Source organism: Danaus plexippus, assembly GCF_018135715.1.
Source record: "Danaus plexippus chromosome 3 unlocalized genomic scaffold, MEX_DaPlex mxdp_34, whole genome shotgun sequence".
Classification (NCBI taxonomy): Eukaryota; Metazoa; Arthropoda; class Insecta; order Lepidoptera; family Nymphalidae; genus Danaus; species Danaus plexippus.
In genome coordinates, this window is record NW_026869846.1 from 930,914 (window position 1) to 950,960 (window position 20,047).

Below are 20,047 nucleotides of genomic sequence, written 5' to 3' on the forward strand. Positions count from 1 at the left end.
GAGTACTTTTTTATGATATATATAAAATTAAAAATTATCTTAACTAAAGTGATATATTAATAACATTGAAATATATGACTTACTTTTTATATTTTCACGTGTAACTGCCTAAGCTGATGCGAAAAAAATTATAATAATTGATAACAAAACGCAACTGTCATGTGCGGTGTGAGTGATATTATTATATGTTCTAATAGTGCAAAAATTTCGAATTTGTATGTTGGTTTCTGTTGATAGAAGGAAATTTGTATTTGTGTAAAAATGGCCATTTGTTTGCGCACATTTTCACATAAGATTTTGCCTATAAATGGCATCGTAACATCAACGAAACATTCAAATCGCCTAACCCGAAAAATACCCGAACGAACACAATTTCTAGAAGACGTGAGTATTCTCCCAACTAGAATTAATATGTCGTTACGGCTATGTTTATTAAAATTTTAACATTATGGGGATAACTTTAAGAGGTTATGATTATTATTTTCAATTATAGTTATATCCTACGATTGGTTCTCGCAATATTACTAATCTCCGTTAATCAATCAAACATTTTCAGTTTCTCAGTAGCAGACGCATATCTAGTTGTCAACTAGCACCGAAATATTCGTCGGAAAACTTTATTGATGATATTCACGTCCAAGAGGTTACAATTGTCAATAGTTACCTAACTCGAAACTCGAACGAAAAGTCAAAACTAACCTTCATAGACAGTACAGATGGAAGGGAAAATAATGATAATATAGAACATTATTTCAACTACTACTCAGATGGTATGAAGACATTGGGCCTCACCAGTGATGATTATGTTGAACAGAGAACATTGTATAACTTAAATGAGAGGCCTTCCATTAGCATGAATGATGTTGATTTTTCCAAATGTCATGCGGTAAGTAACAAGTTGATTATAGTCATAATTGCATCAAACATACAGATGTATACAAATATTTAATGTGGCATTTTAAATAAACTCACCATTATATTTTCTTAGATTAATTTATATGTTTATTTATAGTTTGAATTGTCATTAATTACAGGATATAGAGCCAACATGTTTATCGGACTTTGAGAGGGATGCCATTGCATTCTGTAGTGGGCCAACAGTGGCGTCTCAGGCGACACCTCCTACAGAGGAGAAAACTATTGATGGAAAGCCCAGTGAAGAACAATTGATGAAAGTCTTTCATTCACTTTCGAAAACAGTAAGTAAATTTTCACTTCTATTTCTCATCAACTGTAAAGTTTGAGTTGAGTTTTTATTTGTTTTGTCATATACTTTCAGATGCCACAGCTGTTTGTCAAGCCCCTGGACTATTCTATCTACCATCCAAATCTTATTTTTGTTAATAACATCAGAGGGGTGACTACAGTGTAAGTAGATATATTAAAGGGAAAGATGAATTTACACTATAATTAGCTAATGAATGCTTACAAAAATTGTAAGAAACATTCAGTGGATGTAGAGTTTTTGAATTTATATATATACCTAGTTAAATTATGTTATATAATAAAATTTTTGTATTAGAGTTTATGTTCCTGTCATCTAAATCATTTTCTTTACTCTTCTTCCCAGAGGTTTATTTCACTATGTGAAACAAGTGGCGCTCCTCCGCACAGTGGCTCATATAAAATTTGCATATGTTAATTTTGAAGTATTAAAAATAACAGCACACCCAGAAGATTCTTCAGTACGGTAAATACTTCATCAATACATACATTTTTATTGAACCTTATTTTCTATGACATAGTGATCATTTGACCGTCTAACAATTTCAGTATGAGATGGAGAATCAAGGGAATATCTGGTCTCAAAGTATTCTTTATGTTCTGGAAGTACAAGTTGTGGAACCTGAAAGAGGTTTTTCAAGATCAAGAAATGTAAGTAACTATTTATATGATTGCTCAAAAAGTTATGGTATATTAATAATATTAATTTCTTAATTTTTTAAGGTGGTATGATGGATTTTCAACCTTCTATGTTGGCACAGATGGACTTATCCAGAAGCATGTGGCAGATAAGGCAAGTAATTACGTTATAAAAATTTCGAATGTTGCTTATCAATAATTAATTGATTGATAATTTATTAATTTTAGGTGATGCCAGATCAGGACAGGATAATAGATGATGAGGAGAAGGCTCCAATTGCAGCTAAAATTGCTCTTCTTATTGGTCTAATCCCTAGAAATTACCTATCAGATTTGACACCTTTCTTATCTTCATCTGACACAAATGAATGCACACCATTTTATAAAGTACTAGAATGAATTTAGAATTGCAACACATACCATGTTAGGTACCATGTGATATTATGATGCTAATGCGGTTCAGTTATTTTAAAACCAGTCATATTGATATTAAAGTTTTTTTCTTTTTATATTTATTTAACAATATTTCCATCGAAGCTATGCAATTCATGTTATGATTAGCCAAAAATATAGATGGTTGTCGATGATCACTATTATGATTTACAGCTTGTAAAGTTAATTTTGATAATTGTAAAAATGCCTTGTAGTTTATAGACATGTTATGTACTTGGATACAATAAAAGTTATGACATATTATTTTGTTTAATTTGCCTTTTAATTTTTTTTCCTGTGTTCATAATTAATACAGGAAACACAAAAAAGAAGCATTCAAAAGGATCTAACAATTACTATTTATTTTTTAATTACAATAAGAGATTGTTTGAGAATATTAAACTAGATGAAAAGTGCTTAGATTTATAAAATTCCTCATACACAAAAATTAATTTCAACCTCTGTATAGTAATGTAACAAAGTATTTTATATATTTAATTTCTTTACTTTTTAAATTGAAAATGGTTATGTTATGGCAACATTTATCAAAATCGACAATTGTTTGACTTACATTTTTAATCTGTAGTCAGTGTACTTCTGACTTGTGAATAGATGTGCCAATCTAGTAATTATTTGTTATAACCGTGGACGATACGTTTTATGTCAAAATTTATTTATTTCTCCTTTACCGCTGATAAGAGAGTCTGTTAATATTTTCTATTAAGAAAACTAATACTGATTATTTATAATTCACATGACAATTAAAATGTAATGAAACTATTGTCTACGAGTGTTTTGTTATTATGTATTTGATGTCATGACTACAGACTACGGTAAGTTTTATCTTAACATTCATTGTGAATGCATTACGGGGTCAATGTTCTTGATAAATTTAAAGATCAACAATTGTTTTAATTAACACTGGCTGTAGGGATACATCGTGAAGTACATAACGCTATGGACTTTTGCCAAGTCGGTCATTTGTGTCGTAACAAATACTATAATTTTATCCTAGCTGCTAGATTTCTTCTTTAAAGATAAGCTTCAAGTTCAATTCTCCATGATTTTTTAAGAATTTATCTCGATATTTTGCCAATCATTTCGTATTTATTATTTTTACTTCTAAAACTGTTACGGACTAAAAACAAGTTTAAATATGGGTACAACACAAGCTATTTTGAAATAACAGTTTTTAAATTTGTAAACAGATTTGCTTGATTTAAAAATCTTAGAATATTCGCAACAGGTATACAAAACTTTTGAATTCCAATCTTATTGTGTGGATGCTAATTGCACAACCCACTTTATAGACATAACTGTTACTGCTTACACTAAAAATACCTTTTGTTCCACTTTCTGTAAAAGGAACAAGAGTATTTACGACTGTATAATTAATCAATATCTACTACAATTAGAATCATTTTAGATTTCAATACACTTATTTTATTAAAAAATAAATCTCAATTTAGAATTACATGTAAGTAAAATAAAAAAAAAAACTGCAAATCTTTTGAGTTTTATTTGTACACATACAATATTGTACTATTCTTTAACAATATGAATTAAAAAACCATATTAAATATAGAATGTAATAAGTTTCCAGCAGGGTATAGACAGTGTTACCAACAATAGGTAACTTTTGAGACATCCTTAAGTTCAGAGGGCCTCTTTACATCACAAGAGGCTTTACTTGTATCATTTTAACTAACTACTATATGAAAATTCCATACATAAATATTATCTTGTACATAATATTCCCATAAACATAATGCGTTATTATGTTTCATAGAAAAAGACTGATAATGCCTCCTTGTGGGCGCTGTGGGGCTAAAGGGGAGATAAGAGATTCAAGAAATGGGGACATTGTGTAGAGGCCTGTGGGGGTGATTTGTAATTTCATTTATCTGTAATGAGTTGTAGTGGTATTTCAGTAGGTGAAAAAATTGAGGATCTAAATAAAAATTTATTCCCAAAGTGTGCAGCCGAGGAAATAAGTTTTGGAACCCCCAATCTAATCTGTCATAACATACTATGTAATTTTACCACCCTTTTCTGTTGTTTAATGATATTTTTTTTTACAATAATTTTACAAACAATATCCAGATATGTAATTCTGTTCAAATAATAATGTTTGTTACAGGAGAATTAGCATCAAGGAATTATTGAAACAAAAGCTCTGTGACATAACAAGCATATGGCTTGAGCGGTCTTAGTCTTAATCTACTTATGTTTCGGTTCACTTACTGAGCTTCTTTCAACGAGTGACAACAGTGAAAGTGATAGAGTCTTAAGTGATTATGTGAGTGAAGATGTCGAAGGTTTTGACGTCGCTGGGTGGTGCACTTCCGGACGAGCGGCCTCTTCTGTCTCTGCAGATCGTGGAGAGTCTAGCCAAGTGTCCTGCTGGTTATTGGGCCGTCAGTCGGACCTATGACGAGGATGCTGACGCGGGTCTTCTTAGACAGGCTGGTCTCTTCGGCAAGAAACCCAGCCATTACATTTGCTTGTCTAAATCAGAGGGTTAGTTTACGTAATTTCACGTCTCTAATAATTAATACCTACAGCCTGAGTTGTGATGAAGTTAATAGAAAAATATGTTGAAATAATATTTTTATTCAACTGTCGAAGATCCAATGCAATGATTCACGTTTTTTTTTTTAAATTCGTTATTAGTTTTATGTTTTTCCATATGCTATATATTATATATACATTTGCTCACTATAGTAAATAATATAAGTAACGGGAAACGAAAGTTTTTGAATATCCAATAACTTGTTATTTAGTTTCTATATCAGGATATATCAACAATATTAATTAAGCCAAGATAACCGTGTTCATATCTCGCGACCGTAAAATCTATAATCTGTGACGTATTAACGCATTAACTTCAACATGCTCTCAAACAATTTGTTGTCTGTATTAAGCACGCGGGAAGTCTTCATTGTGACGCTCACATCCTCATAATAACTCTCAGAGTAGATTCGGACCACAATTTGTATATCAATACTATACTTTATCACACAACACGTGCTAATATTATAATAATATTATGATTTAAAATTATGGCGGTTTGTAAACGTGTCACTAATGACTCACGGGTCCCTACAATATTCATCATACGACTGACTAATAAATTGACAGTCTTTTATATTTCATTGAACTAATGAATACTTATTTACCATGTAAAAAATACATGGAATTTTATCGAATAAAATCGTCTGTTATTGTTTCCTTCCCTTTATCAAGTTAAAACAAAGTAATTGAGCTTACTTTGTTAATGATTTTTGTGAAGAGCAATTTTTTTGTAGTCATTATACATAAAAGCGGATCTATACTTAACTTATTTTCTTCCTGTTTGAGTTTTTAAGAAGTACAATAAATTTAATTATTCACAACATCATATAACTATATCTTAGTGTTAGTACACAATCAACAATGTCGCTATGAGTGGGCCATTTGTTTGTTTATACAACTACCTCGATTAAATCTGCTATGAATTCTTATAGAGAAAAAAACGTATTTTTTTTAATTAATTAATGTCATAATTATAATTATGTTAGTGGGAAATGGACATTAAAATATCCATTACAATAATTAGGTAACTAAATCACCCCATGAAATATAATGCCGGACTCCGGAGTTACGTGCACGCCGAGGGTGCACGTAACACGATACGTAGACATTGAACTATTACGGTATATGTACTGTATTTTATAGGTAATTTATATAAACGTTACTTAAATATAAAACTCGATTTTATTACAATGTTTTCAAAGACTTTTCCAGTGTGCATAGGAGGATTATTTTGTACCGTCTTTGATACAGAGTTTGTTGATGCAAATCGTACTAGCAGGTAAAGCATACTAATATTATAAATGTCCAAGTAACCCTGTTTGCCCGTTCGTTAACCTTGAATGACCGATTCTCTGATTAGGTTTTAATTAAGTCTGTTAGTGGTATGTAGAAGATAACTACAGCTATAATCAACTTACTCCCTGACGGAACAATGGGCAAAAGCTAGTCACATAAGATTACTTTGACGTGATGAATTTAAACTAAGACCATTGTCAAGCTTGGGATTATATTGTACGTAATTATCCATTACTTCAACAATCGCCCTGGAGTCTAGACTCCTATTGTGACTGTAATCTCGTAAAAAGCATTATTAGGTTCCCACATTTGTAGTGTTATATAATTCTCTTGTTATTTTAACTCGACCAGTTTATCTGTCTGGATGTCTGTGTGCTGTTTGATCAGGGCTCCTTAATGTGTCTTTTAACGAAAGTGAATGACGCAATCAGAGGCGGGAACTTTTATTAAAAGGGAGGGCAAATTACATCGGCACGGAGACTTTATTATTGTTTCTTATTCTTAATGTAAAGTATTAAAACTAGTTATACGCTCCTGCCGCTGTGGTGTGGTTTATGCCGTTTGTTTAAGCAATAATTTTTAAGATTATATGATCTCGTAATAAAAATATTTAACGTAATATACTTGTTAACCGATAAAAGTATTTTTCCTTTCGATACATTTACAATAATCATATATATATTTTGTAATAGGATTTTCCTAGAAAATACAGAATATTAATCTCCCTTGATAACGTTATACCAATAGAATGATATTACACACAATTAGTATAAACAACTGAGAGCATATTATATCTATTAAAATAATGTAAAAAAAAATTACCTCCTTTATGAAGTGGGTTAATAGGAATTTGGTTGAAAAGAATGTATATTTTTACGATATCTTATTAGTTATCAATAGATAATAAAAAAAGAAGAGAAATTTTGAAAATATTACTAATTTTTTTTACTCTCTACATAAAATTACTTCTAATAGCTCGGTCGATCTTTTAAAATACGATTTATCTATGTGACATATCATAGAGGCAAAGGTAAATGTGGACATTCACGTGTCTTAAAAACATAATTTATAATAAGCTAATGGCTAATGGCTATGAACAACGTATAGACGTAACAAGCGCCAAGTTCTTTGATTTATTCACAAGTAGGCGAGCTTAAACTCTAGTTCTTGAGACAGATTATAGTTATTTTCTGTAATATTTTTATCATCTGTGCCTCTTTTATATATGATTTTTTTTATATTACATTTGAATTTATTGATTCAACTAGAATTAAAAATGTATGTTTAGAACCTATGTAGCCTTTTCAACGACCGATGAAAGAAATAAGATCTGAAAGTCCTCATTAAAAGAATAGTATAGAAGTGGGAGCTGTAAGTTATAAAAACTCGAACCCGACCATTCGAAGTATAAATTTAAAATGATCAAATGAGTCGGGAGCCGTCTATGTTAATTTAATCGTGTTTGAAGGGAAATGTCTGCGATGAGCTTATTTTTTTATATCATATAACATCTTTTTTGTCGTAAAGAATATAAGACTTTATTCAAAGAAGATTTTCAGGATCGAATACACGACGTACCAGCTCAGTATAAACAAGGAATGTTTTATTTTACATCACAAATTTTTAATATTAAATCAGCGTTACAACCAGTTACTTGTTTGATGGCAATAAATAGATTTGTTAAGGAAATTAAATGTCACGGTTGATTTCACACGGACAAAAGATTTGTGTTCAGTGTCTAATTAGTGATAAACAGAGACTAACTGTTCTAAGAGGACTAGCTAATGGTCGATTTAGAGCTGAACATCCGATGTTCAAACTAAGTAATGTATTGTCTTTTTATTTTTTAGGCTTTTTCTCTTCCAAATAATATATTTCCTTAGTTATCGAAACTGATGGCCGTATACAGTCTCTTTGTTATAACTATTTGCAAGTGGAATGCGTGCTCAATGTTGCTATACAAATACAAGATAAAAACAATCTATTATATATTGAGAATAACAAAATATTTATTGGATCTGTTGTTACGTCCGTGCTGACCTTCAGGTGTCTCGGATATTGTAACAGTAGAGTGATTTAATTCCACAATAAGATTGAAAAGACTTATAAGCGACAAATTTATCTTGTCCTTGTTCAAGAAAGTATGGTTTGCTCTTATGAAATCTAGATGAAAGAATTTTTTTTTCAGTTTCGTAAGAATTTTATTATTTTAATAAATGAAAATGTTAGATTATGGAATATATTTTATAATGAATACATATTAAACTGACGCGAGCCATTAGTGACGCCATATTGGCCTCTTGTTCTGCCATGCACGTTTAAATGTAACCCACTGCTCGTCGCGTGTAATGCGACATGCGATACATAGATGGAATTTTATTTAATAATGAATACCATTATTGTTATACCTATAATGTGGACTCTTAACATATGTCTGTTGTATAATTATTAAAATGTATATTTTATATGGATCTTTTATCGTGTCAGGAGTTCCGGGGTACGTGATGGACGGGGTGCTAGTGCTGGGGGAGCGAGAGGCCACACCGGCGGGTTACAGCGTGGCGGGGAGGCTCGGCAAGCGGCGGCTGTGCACGCACGTGTCCCGAGCCCCGGCCGCCGCCCCCGCAGCCACGGCCGCCCTCGTCACTGACGTCATCGTCTGCTCCAAGATGAGAAGTGCGCCGAGAGGATTCGTGCTAGCTGGGTGTGTACACATACACAACGAACACTTTTATGATCGTGAAAGTATATTAGTGTTTAGTTTTCCTAACTTGCTACGTTAAGTCGTTATTTTTGAATTAGTTGATTGTCTTTTTCAGTGAGATCAACGGCAAAGTGGTCTGCTACAAGGTGAGCGGCGGCAGCGCGGACGTTTCCCCCACACACGCGCCCGCTGACTACGAGAACGTCGTGTCTAATGTGACGCCAGAAGCAGTCAGAAGGTGACCTTGGGAACATAGCGTACACGTACATTGGCCATACTTCACATTTAAAACTTCCCCAAACAAAACATATTGAATAATAGTTTATTATGAACACTTTTTCAGTTCGTTGTCGGTTAAATTTTACGAACATTTCAAACAACGCTGGCGCGGCTGCACCGGGTACTGGCTCTAATTATATTCAATCTTTTGGAAAGCATGGTTTTGAAAATTAATTGACTTTTAACAAACAATTGTTCGGTCGTTTTGTATGAAGGTCTTACCCATATAAACAAACATGGAAGACACTTCGCTTTAATTGCTCAAACGTGTTGGAGTTAGGGAGGGGACAGGTCGGGGCTTTGGAGAGCTTGCTGAGTTGTGTTAAAGACATTCTTAAAGTGTGTGTTTCAAATTTTATTTTGTGTTTGAACTCTTCAAACGATTACTTTACAGTTCGGTTAGATTTATTTATTATTTGTTGTTGACAGACTGCGAGCTGCACCCGAGCGACCCCCCAAGCTGGCTCCCCTCGTGTCCGACATCAATAACTTGAATTTGAAGTCTCCCTCGGACGAGTTCACATCCGATCACGACTACGAGGCGTTAAGTCCATCGTACAACGTGAAGCCTGTCCGACCGGCCCCTCGCCCGCCCTCGGCGAAGTCCCCAGTCCCTCAGGGAAGCCCTACGCCCGCGTCTCCAGCCGGCGCCGGCCGAAGAAAGGGTCCCGCGCCTCTCCCCAAGACCCCCAACTATCACACCCTGGGCGGCTACAACGGCATGGAGGGCGTTCCATTCGTACTGAACCCCAAATTACGCGGCTTGCCCAGCGATACCTTGGTGAGGATGAATACAGTACTAATTTATTGTTACATATCGCTATAGCTTAATTAACGCACGCTGAATGTTCGTTGAATCCAGAACCAGCTGCCGGAGATCAAGCAGAGGACGCGCTTCGAGCTCGATCGTGACTACTCTTACAGCTTCACGGTGGAGCGACAGACGTGATGACGTCACGCGCTCCCCCCCACTCGCCGCTTACGGCGTCTATATCATTACGCAATATATATAAACCCACTGTCAGGACTACGATGCACAAACGACTCGTCGTCGGAGACTGCCGCTCGCGGCACAAAGTTGTTTTAGGTTCTGTTTTTATTATTTTAATATACAAGTACTATATGGTTCGTGATCGAATAGTCTATACACTGATAGCGTAACGCGGGGACGGCTGGAGCGACAGCCCGCTAATAGTTAATGTTAATATAGAAAGGTTCGGGAACATATCGTGGAGGAGTTGTGATGACGGGGCGCGGACTAAGACTGATGTACAATGAAGGGAACAAGGGTATATACAGAGAGACGGAGAGAGGTGGGGGAGTGCGGAGGGGGAGCGGTACATGCAACTCACGGGCTGAGATTAATTATGTAATATTAAGTAGTACGTTCAACGACCGCGATTCGCTCGTGGGCCGCAGCGGAGGCCCAATAAAGTATCTACAATTAAGAGTGCTTGCCATGAACGATGCAGTTAAGACACGTTTTGTTTATTATTTTTAATAAGGAACAGTGCGGATACGTTCCGTTCTCTGTGAGACGTGTCCTGGCGACGCGTCACCCGCTCGTTAGCGGTGTTGCCGACTTCCATAGTGCCAATATAGTTTTGTACAAGCGAATGACCCGTTACCGATGCGCGTGCGCAGGTTGCGTGCCTAGTCAACATAAGCGGCCAATTAATAACACGGTTGTTAGTGAATTAGTATTTATACGTTGTTCGTTCTCTGTTCGCCGCCCGCTTCGTTCCGATATTTTTTTCCACACTGTAACACAGATCTCGCCTGTTTACGCCCGCTCGACGCGTGCTGTTCGTCGCCGTACCTTATCGACATGTTATACGTATTTTTATCGTTTTGTTAATCTGAATGTACCTTCTACTGTATGTAACTAGGCAAAATATTATTTTATCGCTAGGATAGTATTAATATCACCAGTGGTTCTATCGTCGAGTCCTTGTCGACCTACTGAGTATGTTTAGTTGTAACTTTTATAACTGTGGCACACACCCGCGATGCCCTCGGAATAATTTATTATTTTTATTTGAAGAAGACGTTTTTATTTCGCGGGGCTTTTTTTAAAACCCTTTTTATTATGTCGACGAAAATGATATTAAAGGCAAATGTAATTATTGTCGGGACTCATTTTTAATAATAGTTATTACGACTTGTGTAAATATTATTTTAATGCAATAACGCCAGTGAACACGCCTTTACCACTAGACCATGTACTGACTCCGTTTTGAGAATAACCAAGAAATAAATTATTGACATTCTTGTGTAGTTTTATTTTAATTTGAAGGAAAGCGAACGAGAAAACAAACCAACATTTATTAAAACTTTAATTACGAATTTCGAGCGAAGATCGCAAGCCGCGAGCGCTCGGCCACGCTCACTATATACAAACAAGAGTTGTACTTAACAGATACATCGGGAAGAATCGTCGGCAGGCGGCTTGGACTCCGAACCTAGCGTCTGACGAGCGACCATTAATGTTTGGTTGAGTAGAAAGTTTGTGATCTCGGACAGTCGCGGACATCAATTAAATTAATGCGCAGGGTCCGTGACGTCACGGAAATATAATACAATAGCACAGAGGATTTTATGACGCACTCGGAGCGAGGCGGCGATCAGTGCGTCGACGGCGGCTTCATCTGCTTCTGTTGCTCGAGGAGACGCTCCAGCGGAGACCCGCCCGGCCCCGACCACAGCGACTGGAGGCCGGGGGAAGGGCACAGTTAGTAGATTGTTTGGATACAAGCTTGAGAACTCGTTTAACGAATATAAAGTACCTGATGTGTGGAGGGCGGCCAGGCGTGCGCGTCTTGTCGGAACAGCGAGTATGTGTTGGAGACGCCGGCCTCCGACTGAGCGCCCTGATACATACGACACTTATATTAGGCTAGAGCTTGAGACAGCTGTGGTCAGTCAGTCAGTCAGTCACACACTCTGCTGGTGGTTATTTTGTACTTTATGCTCCCCCAGGCTATGATCTACCAAAATTAAATTATATGTGTCAAAATTTTGATTTATTGAGAATTTCTACTGTGGAACCTTAGGTTTAATTTATGTATTTATCAGTAATAGTGAGACACTTCGAGGGGTCTCTGACTCACCGCCGCGTCTTCCGAGGCGTCGTTGGCTCCGTCGGCGACGAACGGTTCGTTATAATTCATATGCTGTACGTCCAGCACGTTGCTGCCGAAGCTGACTCCGGGCTCCGACTCCTTCCCTTGGAAGTTCTGTTTGTTCAGCTGCAGGGGCTGGTAGCCGAGTTTGTTGAACTGAGGATACAAGGAAGAGTCGTAGCTGACGGCCGCCGGGTAGGGGGTGAAGCTGTTCAAGGCCGAGCCGTAGCCGGGAGACGACACCATGCTCGCCAGGGTCTGGAGCTGCGGCTGACCGACGGCCGACTGACCGAACGACGGCGCCAAACTATCCTGTTTATTTCGTCCTATATTTGCCAAATTCTGGCCCACGGTTGGCATGTTTTGGCCAATATTCTGTCCTTGCATCTGGCTGTATTGTAAATTTGGATAAATATTAGGCACGTTCCCGGACATTTGAGAATAGAAGTTTGGTACATTCATGGGTGTGGTGGAGAAGTTAGGCTGATTGAAATTGGTGCGGGTATCAGGTTTCCACCAGGGAATCCCCTGTTGGAAGTTTTCACTCTGGTTCGGCCAATTTTGTCTCGGAGGTTGTGCCGTGAAGGGCGCGGTGAGTTTGTTGCTGTCGTCCCGGAACTTGTTGTCGTTGAACTGGTTTTCCTGCGGACTCTGCCAGTAGCGGTACTGATTCGCGAATCTCGGCGGCAGGTCGTTGAGGAAATTCTTTTTGTCCCCCGATATTTGGTATCCGTGATTGAATTTGTTGGCCTCCTGGAATATTTCCTGGCGAGAGTTCTGTTTCTGAAGCGCCGCCGTCCTGACGTCGATCTCCTTGGGGTTGACAACAGGTAGTCGTATCCCCTGAGTGTTGGGGGGAGGTTGGTAGTTGGGGTTGTAACTTATCCCGCTGTTTTGTATTCCGTAATTCTTTTGGAAGTTCATCTTATTATTGTCACCGTAGGGCGCCGGCATCGTCGGCCAGTTGGTACCTTGATCGCGTTGATGGTAACTCTGCGAGACGGAACTGTTTTGGGCAGACTTCTCTTCGTTCATCTTCTCCTGTTCCGGTTTCTTCGTTTCCGTTTCCGTATTCTGGAGATGCGGATATCCGGCCGACTTATCTTTCAACGAGAGAATTCCCCCCGTTTTTCTTCCCACCGGTAAATTTGCTAATGATTTAATGGCCTTCGGTTGAATGACTTTGGTTTTCTCGTCCTTCGACGAACTCTCGCTCGCTTCATCTGTGGTCTCCGGCGTGGGGGGTGGAGTTACAAATTTAACCTAAAAAAAAAATGGTTTCAAAATATATTTCTTCCATATTTATAACGTAGCTGCAGCACATGCTCCAATTGTTGCTGTAACCCTGTAGGTGTGCCGCACCTGTTTGTTGCTCTCCTCCTGTTTCCTCATGATGGCCGCCATGGCGATGTTGACTCGTGGTTTGCGAGCCTCCTTCTTGTCCTCGTTCTTACTTCCCTCCTCACACTCCTCGCCGTCCTGATCCTATAGAATGCGTACGATTTTTATACAACTCAATAATTCCATAAACGCGTTAAACGATTAATAACTATGAGATATTTCCAATTATTATATGTAAGCAGGTTATTCCTGTCTTGTGTATTGTTTTCTCTCTATTTTTTAGTCTTGTATTTCTCTTAATGCGTGAATTTCTTCTCTATGATGATATTATTTATCTCGCAACACGTCACAAGTCACCTCAGCGGCGGGCGCGGCTCGTCTCTCCTCCCTCGCGCGCTCCAGCGACCCCTGCGGCTTGAGAATGCCAGCGCGTTTTTCTCGTACTGTGGATAATATTTTCTTAATATGAACATACACTTCGATTATAATAATTTTGTCCGCATAGTTAAACATGGCACCGGGCGTCGTGCGGATGTCGGCCGCCTTTCCAGAGAGAATAGAAAACATTTTAGGAACTATTATATTAAATAATCAACTTTCTTATCAAACCCTTAGTTATTCTGATTTCTGATATCTTGCTTTCAGTATTTTTCACATGTTTTAAAAACAAGTATCCGTAATTCAAGCCCTAGATTCTGTATTTATAATAAAAGTGGGTGATAAATTAACGAGATTGTTAAGTTTTACCTTTCTCTCGAAAGTCAGCCTCTGATATGATGAGTGGTGGTGGTGGGGGTGCCGGAGGTGGGGTCTTAGGCTCTGTGGGCGGGGCGGAGGGCGGGGTCAGGGTCGCCAACACCAAGGACAGCTGCTCCTTACTAGACTCGCTCGTGGAAAATGTCATCACTCCGTCTTCGTCACTGAAAATTAAAATATACCGAGTCATAAATAACAAAGTTACATTGACTTGTAATTTACATTTACAATTTTAATTGAACTCATATTATTTCTTTAAGACAATCTTTATAAACATTGCTTACAATTCACCATCGACCCATTTACTCTCGCTCCATCTTTGTCTACTCCCCCTCCCCGGGAGCGTTGAATGTTCAACGCAACCTTGTTGGAAGTCCTATTAAGAAGTTTCACTTCAATAGCCGTCACATTTGATTACAAACGGATCAAGTCCTAAGCATCCGTGCGCGTCCCCTCGCTACTAATATGGTCCATGACAACTCACGTATCGCAGGTGAGTAGTCCCGGGTGCTGCTCCGCCAGTTTCTCCCCGAGTCGTCTCAGCCGCGCCGTCCTCACGCGGGCCTGCAGCTCGGTGTCGCTGACCAGCGCCAGGTACGACGACCCCCACGACGCTGATACACTGGACCTGATAGTAATAAACCCCATCAATCGCTTACACTATTTTGAACCTAAAGTAAACATATCGTCTGTCTCTCTCATACGCCGTGTCTTCTTCGGGTTCCTCTTGAGGCAGTTTGTTGGAGTCCCAGCCGCAGTGGTTTGGAAACTTGAGTCCCTTCAAAGCCTCCTCCAGCGGTAAGAAGCCGTGTAACTCTTCATCCTCCGGCAGAGGGAGGGTCTCATCTACATATAAAACCAGGTTTCATGAGATCTTATTCAATCCATCATTACCTTATGTGTGTGTCTGTATAAGGGGGTGTGTACGTTTACAACTTGTTCATACAAAATGTAGGGACCACTTTGACCACAAGTTATTTTGTAAGCTAAGGAGGTTATATATCGTCTCTAGAGCTCTTGGATCGGAGAGCTATTACCAAAACCAGTATATTCTGAGATTTTACTGAGTTTTATACAAAAGACAAACCCCATTTTAGCACAATCATTGATCGGATACTAATGTTACCAGTGTCTCCATCTGTGCCGTACTAATTATAGTGTACTATAATCCTTACAATTATTAAATGACTGAGTACAAACAATCGTAATACTGACCTATTGTAATATCGTAATGGCAACATTGAAGTATCAACTTGTATTTGAAAACTATAAATACTGGCTTCGGCCACTTCGTAAGACATTAATAGAAGTAATGCTGAACTTTAAAACCAGTATAATTTTTATATGAAATGCATATAAAAAAACAAACAATAACAATTGAATATGTCAGTATCCTCACAGGCGGGGTCTTCGAGGGCGTCTCCCATGTTGTTGAGTGCGTGTGCGAGCGCTGCCCACATGTGAGGTCTGGAGCCCCAAGCATGCGACCGGAGCGCCGCGGGCCGACACCACGACCACTGAAGCCACACACGCACTGGGAACAAATACATACATATTAAATAGGGACCAAGGTCAAGCTTTAAGACACTCTGATGGATTCTTATAGCAATCTCTGGTCTAAGAATTTCTTAAATAGGTTGCTATTAAATAAACAGTGACAAGGAGTTGTCAACAATAAATGGATCTCGTTCCTTACATTAGTATAAAAATATACAAAACATCTGGTCTACAACAGAGGTAAAAATCTGTGTAACGTACATGCCGGCAAGCCCTTGTTGGGCGTGTCCCCAGTGTGTGCTGCCAGCAGCAGTGCCAGCACGCTGTGAGCGGCCAGCGAGCACGCCAGCACTGCGGCCCGACCTTCCGACTCGCTCATGGACGACGGCTCCACCGAAAGGTCCTCCGTACTGGAGTGAACCAGCCAGATTGTGACGCACGCCATCTAGCGATACAGACATTATATTTTTTGGTTTATAAGTTTTTAAATAAAATTATTCACCTCCATTTTTTTCAATACTTAATAATCAATTATTTTCGTATGACGTACAATACAAATTATTTATATATAATCTGCCAAGTTTCATGTGTGACGTAGGTGTCTCTTGCTCACCTTAACCAGAGTCATGGAATCGAAGCTGTCAGTGGCCACGAGGTGTGTCAGGGACGAGTTCAGCTTCCCAACCAGCTCTTCGGCCGTGTCGAGGCTGAGGGAGACATACCAATTAACATTTTGTATCGATAACCTCGACATTACGTCAAGGAACATATGAAGTCAGTCGTTGTATAGAACATTAGTTTTTTCAAATTCTGTTATATGAAATATTGGCATTGTATCAGTGGCTGTTCAGTCGACACGCAAGTGTTTGATACTCTATTACAAAGACACTAGTAAATATATCCCAAAAATTTTTGAAGACACCTGATATATGTATATAAAACATTAAACATATATGTGTTGGAAGTTGGAAGCGTGATCTCATATGAGAACGTTTATTAAAGAACAGCTTAACTGTTGACTTACTGTTCCAAGCTGTGCAGGTAGTGGAGTGCTCGTACTAGTTCATTCACATAGGAGTGCGAGTCGAGTTTTTCAGTTACAGTTGCCTTTGAAGGTGCGCTGGTGGCGTGCCCCTCCACACCGGACAGCCCCGGCAGCACGGGCAGCGGCGTCTCCTTGACGTCACGACTGAAACATTTTTGCACAGTGTCTCTAATAAAAAAAAAAACATTATATATGTAGACCTTTTGTAGATTTAATAAATTAACTACATTTGCTACTGTTTTAACCGTCAATTATTGTTTTTAAGCAACGAATAAAACTGACGGTGACATCTATAGTCTGTGTCACGTGACGTCATACAAAATATGACCAGACATAATGTAATAAATTTGAGGCCAAATCTTATTGTCTCAGCTGCATTACTGTTAAATTAAATTGGAATCCGTTCAATATTCTGTGTGAAAGACTAAAAAATATCCGCATTTATAATATTAGTAGCATTTAATGGAGTATGCGAAGCGACCACTGACCACTTGTTGGAGAAAACCTATAAGAAATACATTTACTTTGATCCACATATTATATGGAACAAATATATTTTATAAATATCAAGATTTGTTTCAGACTGTTCAAGTACCCGATGCAAATGTAAGGAGCTTATCGATATTTTGTTAGGGAAAAATTTACTGGTGTGGACTAAACTCAACTATTACTCTCAAGGAGCGTCCATAGCCTAATTAATGAATATGGCCTTAGTAGATGGTAGTAGAAAATTGGTAAATAGCTATTCAATTTTAACCTATATCGTTATGTTCTTCATCATTGTTTATTTCAATAAATATAAATGTAAAATTCACAAATAAAAGTTGCCTCAGTTACTTGTTATTAGTTACTACATCGGGTATCTATCAGAGAGTCAAAGTTTCCTTAAATTGGGTAAAGCAATTACAGAAATTATCTGGAATATGAAGGCAGGTGAATATTATTAAATAGATTGGTTTCTATTTACCCCGCGGCCGCCAGGGTCCGGGTGAGGTTCGCGGGGGCGGGAGGGAAGGGTGCTCGGACCAGCAGCGACCGGACGTGCCAGTAGAGGGCGGCCAGACGGCGGCCACGACGCCAAGCGACCAGCGCCAACTGAAACAGATTATACAAGAATAATAATAAAAAAAAAACAATAAATCATTGACTGTTAATAAATATGTTGTTTAAATCTTTTCTATATCCAAATACTAAATAATCAGGTCAGGTAAAGAGGACACTTAAATGATTGATTTTATAATAAAGTTGTTCTGTATTTGTAGTATTCAATGAAACTATATTAAATTCGTCATGTCTGTATTGTGCTAACTAGCAAACTGACTGACAGGGACAAATACAAATAAACTAATCTACCTACATTACACTTGACATCATATTATTATTTTAACAATACCGAGCAAATATAACTAATACATAACAGTATTCAATATACCAATAAAGATATCTAACAATAATGTCAGCGATCATCACCTGATTGTATGGCTGCCCTGAATGCACAGACACCGCTAGGGCATGCCTGTAAAAGGTGTGTGCGACTTTCAGCTGGTGTCTGTAACGGGCGAGGTCCCCGAGGTGTACGAGACAGTGCTGGCATGCATACCGGGCAGCTCCAGCACCGGCTCGAACGGGTTCTGGACACCCACCGGCCTCCCACCCTTCAACCGAGCCAAGAAGGGACGCCCTACGTCTACAACGTGAATATTATGTATTTAAATCACAATTAAGAATTTTATCGATTTTCTGAATGCACACACACTTGTACGCACTCTTATACAATAAACTAGAATTTAAATATTAAACAAAAATAATAGGAATAAATATTAATAGTAACAAAGTTCTTGACAATTGTGTTTTAAAGCAGACTATCATCAAATGAAAAAGTCACCTAAATGGTAGATCTAGTTTAAATGTTGTGCAGATTTGATGCAAGAGGCATAGGTAGAACCCGGCGGCAGCCTGCAGCACCCATGACAGCATACCTTGAGCTTCACTTCTGAGGACACTCTGCACAAAGAAAAATAATAAATCTACATAAGAAAATGTTTATGGTAATTATGGTAATTTTAATCTATCATGAATATGTCTTCCTCTGTAGTAAATATCTATATATAAAGCACCTTTCTATCTTTGGAAATGGCCTGCAAAGCCTCAATCTGCTGCTTGAACCCAACATTCCATAGATCTTGTTCCACTTTCTTCTCTAGAGCATAATCAAGATCCAGTACCAAAACTTTCTGGTACACCTGCAGGCAAGAATGAATGAGTTAATTTTTCATACTTTCATTCATTTTTTTTTCCACAACATAATCAAAATACAATATTATGCCATTCAAAGTACAAACATACACTTAGTTTTAATACCTATTTATTTATATGTGAATATAATATTTAGAATATAAATTTTAAGACTATAGCATATAGCATAAATATAGCAACCATAACGGTTTACAATAATATTTTGAAAGTAAATTTGACACACCTTCTGTAACTGTTGCTGTGTTACCCATAAACTTCTATCCTGAAGCATAGAAATGCAACTATTGAATTTTAAAATCTTCTGTTTCAATTCCTCTGCCTCTCTGTAAATATAGAAGTATACAATACGAAAATTAGTGTAAAATCATTAAAATAGGATTCATAATAATATTACTTCAATATGTTATGGATAATTGCGAAGTTTAAAAAAAAACAACATAAGTCAGAAAATTTCATTCCAACCTAAAATAACTCGCGGAAATAATGAAATTGGTGACTGCAAAGTTAATTATTATAAAATAAAAATGACAGATAGTACGAGAAAAATATTTCTTACTTACCTTAATAACTGCACAGCGGCATTTAAAACCATTTTTATAGAGGCGTATAGCCTCAATTATTGTCATATCATCAGTACAAAACAGGAAACCGACTAAAATAAAGAAATTATAAAAAAAATCTAAACATTAGCGATATCCATACAGTCAAATGAAATACTTGTCAAACGTCAAATATTAATTGTCGTGTTATCATCAACGTCACACAAGAAGTAAATTCTCATTATCGATATAAATAAAAATTTAATTATATGTAATAATTTTAATAAACCTTTAAATTAAAATTTATTTAATTTTAATAAGATTTTCATACAAAAGGTGTTTA

At 37.5% G+C, this 20,047-nt stretch overlaps 3 protein-coding genes across 4 annotated transcripts; 2 read left to right on the forward strand and 1 right to left on the reverse strand.

The window, feature by feature from the left end:
* Positions 1–150: 150 nt before the first annotated feature.
* On the forward strand, positions 151–2,556 carry LOC116767199 (uncharacterized). Its single transcript, XM_032657451.2, has 8 exons — positions 151–384; positions 557–886; positions 1,035–1,199; positions 1,280–1,368; positions 1,571–1,690; positions 1,774–1,875; positions 1,948–2,017; positions 2,092–2,556. Exons 1-8 carry the CDS (start codon positions 262–264, stop codon positions 2,260–2,262), a joined length of 1,170 nt encoding a protein of 389 aa, XP_032513342.1. The 5' UTR covers positions 151–261; the 3' UTR covers positions 2,263–2,556.
* A 316-nt stretch (positions 2,557–2,872) lies between these two features.
* Positions 2,873–10,605, forward strand: LOC116768893 (multivesicular body subunit 12A). Of its 2 annotated transcripts, XM_061527078.1 has the most exons (7): positions 2,873–3,128; positions 4,436–4,815; positions 8,653–8,869; positions 8,985–9,107; positions 9,213–9,269; positions 9,578–9,929; positions 10,011–10,605. In XM_061527078.1, the coding sequence occupies exons 2-7, from the start codon at positions 4,605–4,607 to the stop codon at positions 10,095–10,097; spliced, it is 1,047 nt and encodes a 348-aa protein (XP_061383062.1). In that variant the 5' UTR covers positions 2,873–3,128; positions 4,436–4,604; the 3' UTR covers positions 10,098–10,605. The 2 variants fall into 2 exon arrangements, with proteins under 2 accessions (XP_061383062.1, XP_061383063.1); XM_061527079.1 differs by lacking the exon at positions 9,213–9,269 and having other exon boundaries at positions 2,874–3,128.
* An 864-nt stretch (positions 10,606–11,469) lies between these two features.
* On the reverse strand, positions 11,470–19,892 carry LOC116768885 (nonsense-mediated mRNA decay factor SMG7-like). Its single transcript, XM_032659758.2, has 18 exons — positions 19,726–19,892; positions 19,389–19,488; positions 19,027–19,152; positions 18,795–18,913; positions 18,380–18,596; positions 17,877–18,004; positions 16,889–17,053; positions 16,478–16,571; positions 16,126–16,309; positions 15,767–15,901; positions 15,072–15,213; positions 14,852–14,995; positions 14,359–14,531; positions 13,969–14,054; positions 13,633–13,755; positions 12,259–13,533; positions 11,935–12,018; positions 11,470–11,856 (listed from the first exon to the last, which is right to left on the reverse strand). The coding sequence occupies exons 1-18, from the start codon at positions 19,755–19,757 to the stop codon at positions 11,773–11,775; spliced, it is 3,411 nt and encodes a 1,136-aa protein (XP_032515649.2). The 5' UTR covers positions 19,758–19,892; the 3' UTR covers positions 11,470–11,772.
* Between the last annotated feature and the right edge of the window lie 155 nt (positions 19,893–20,047).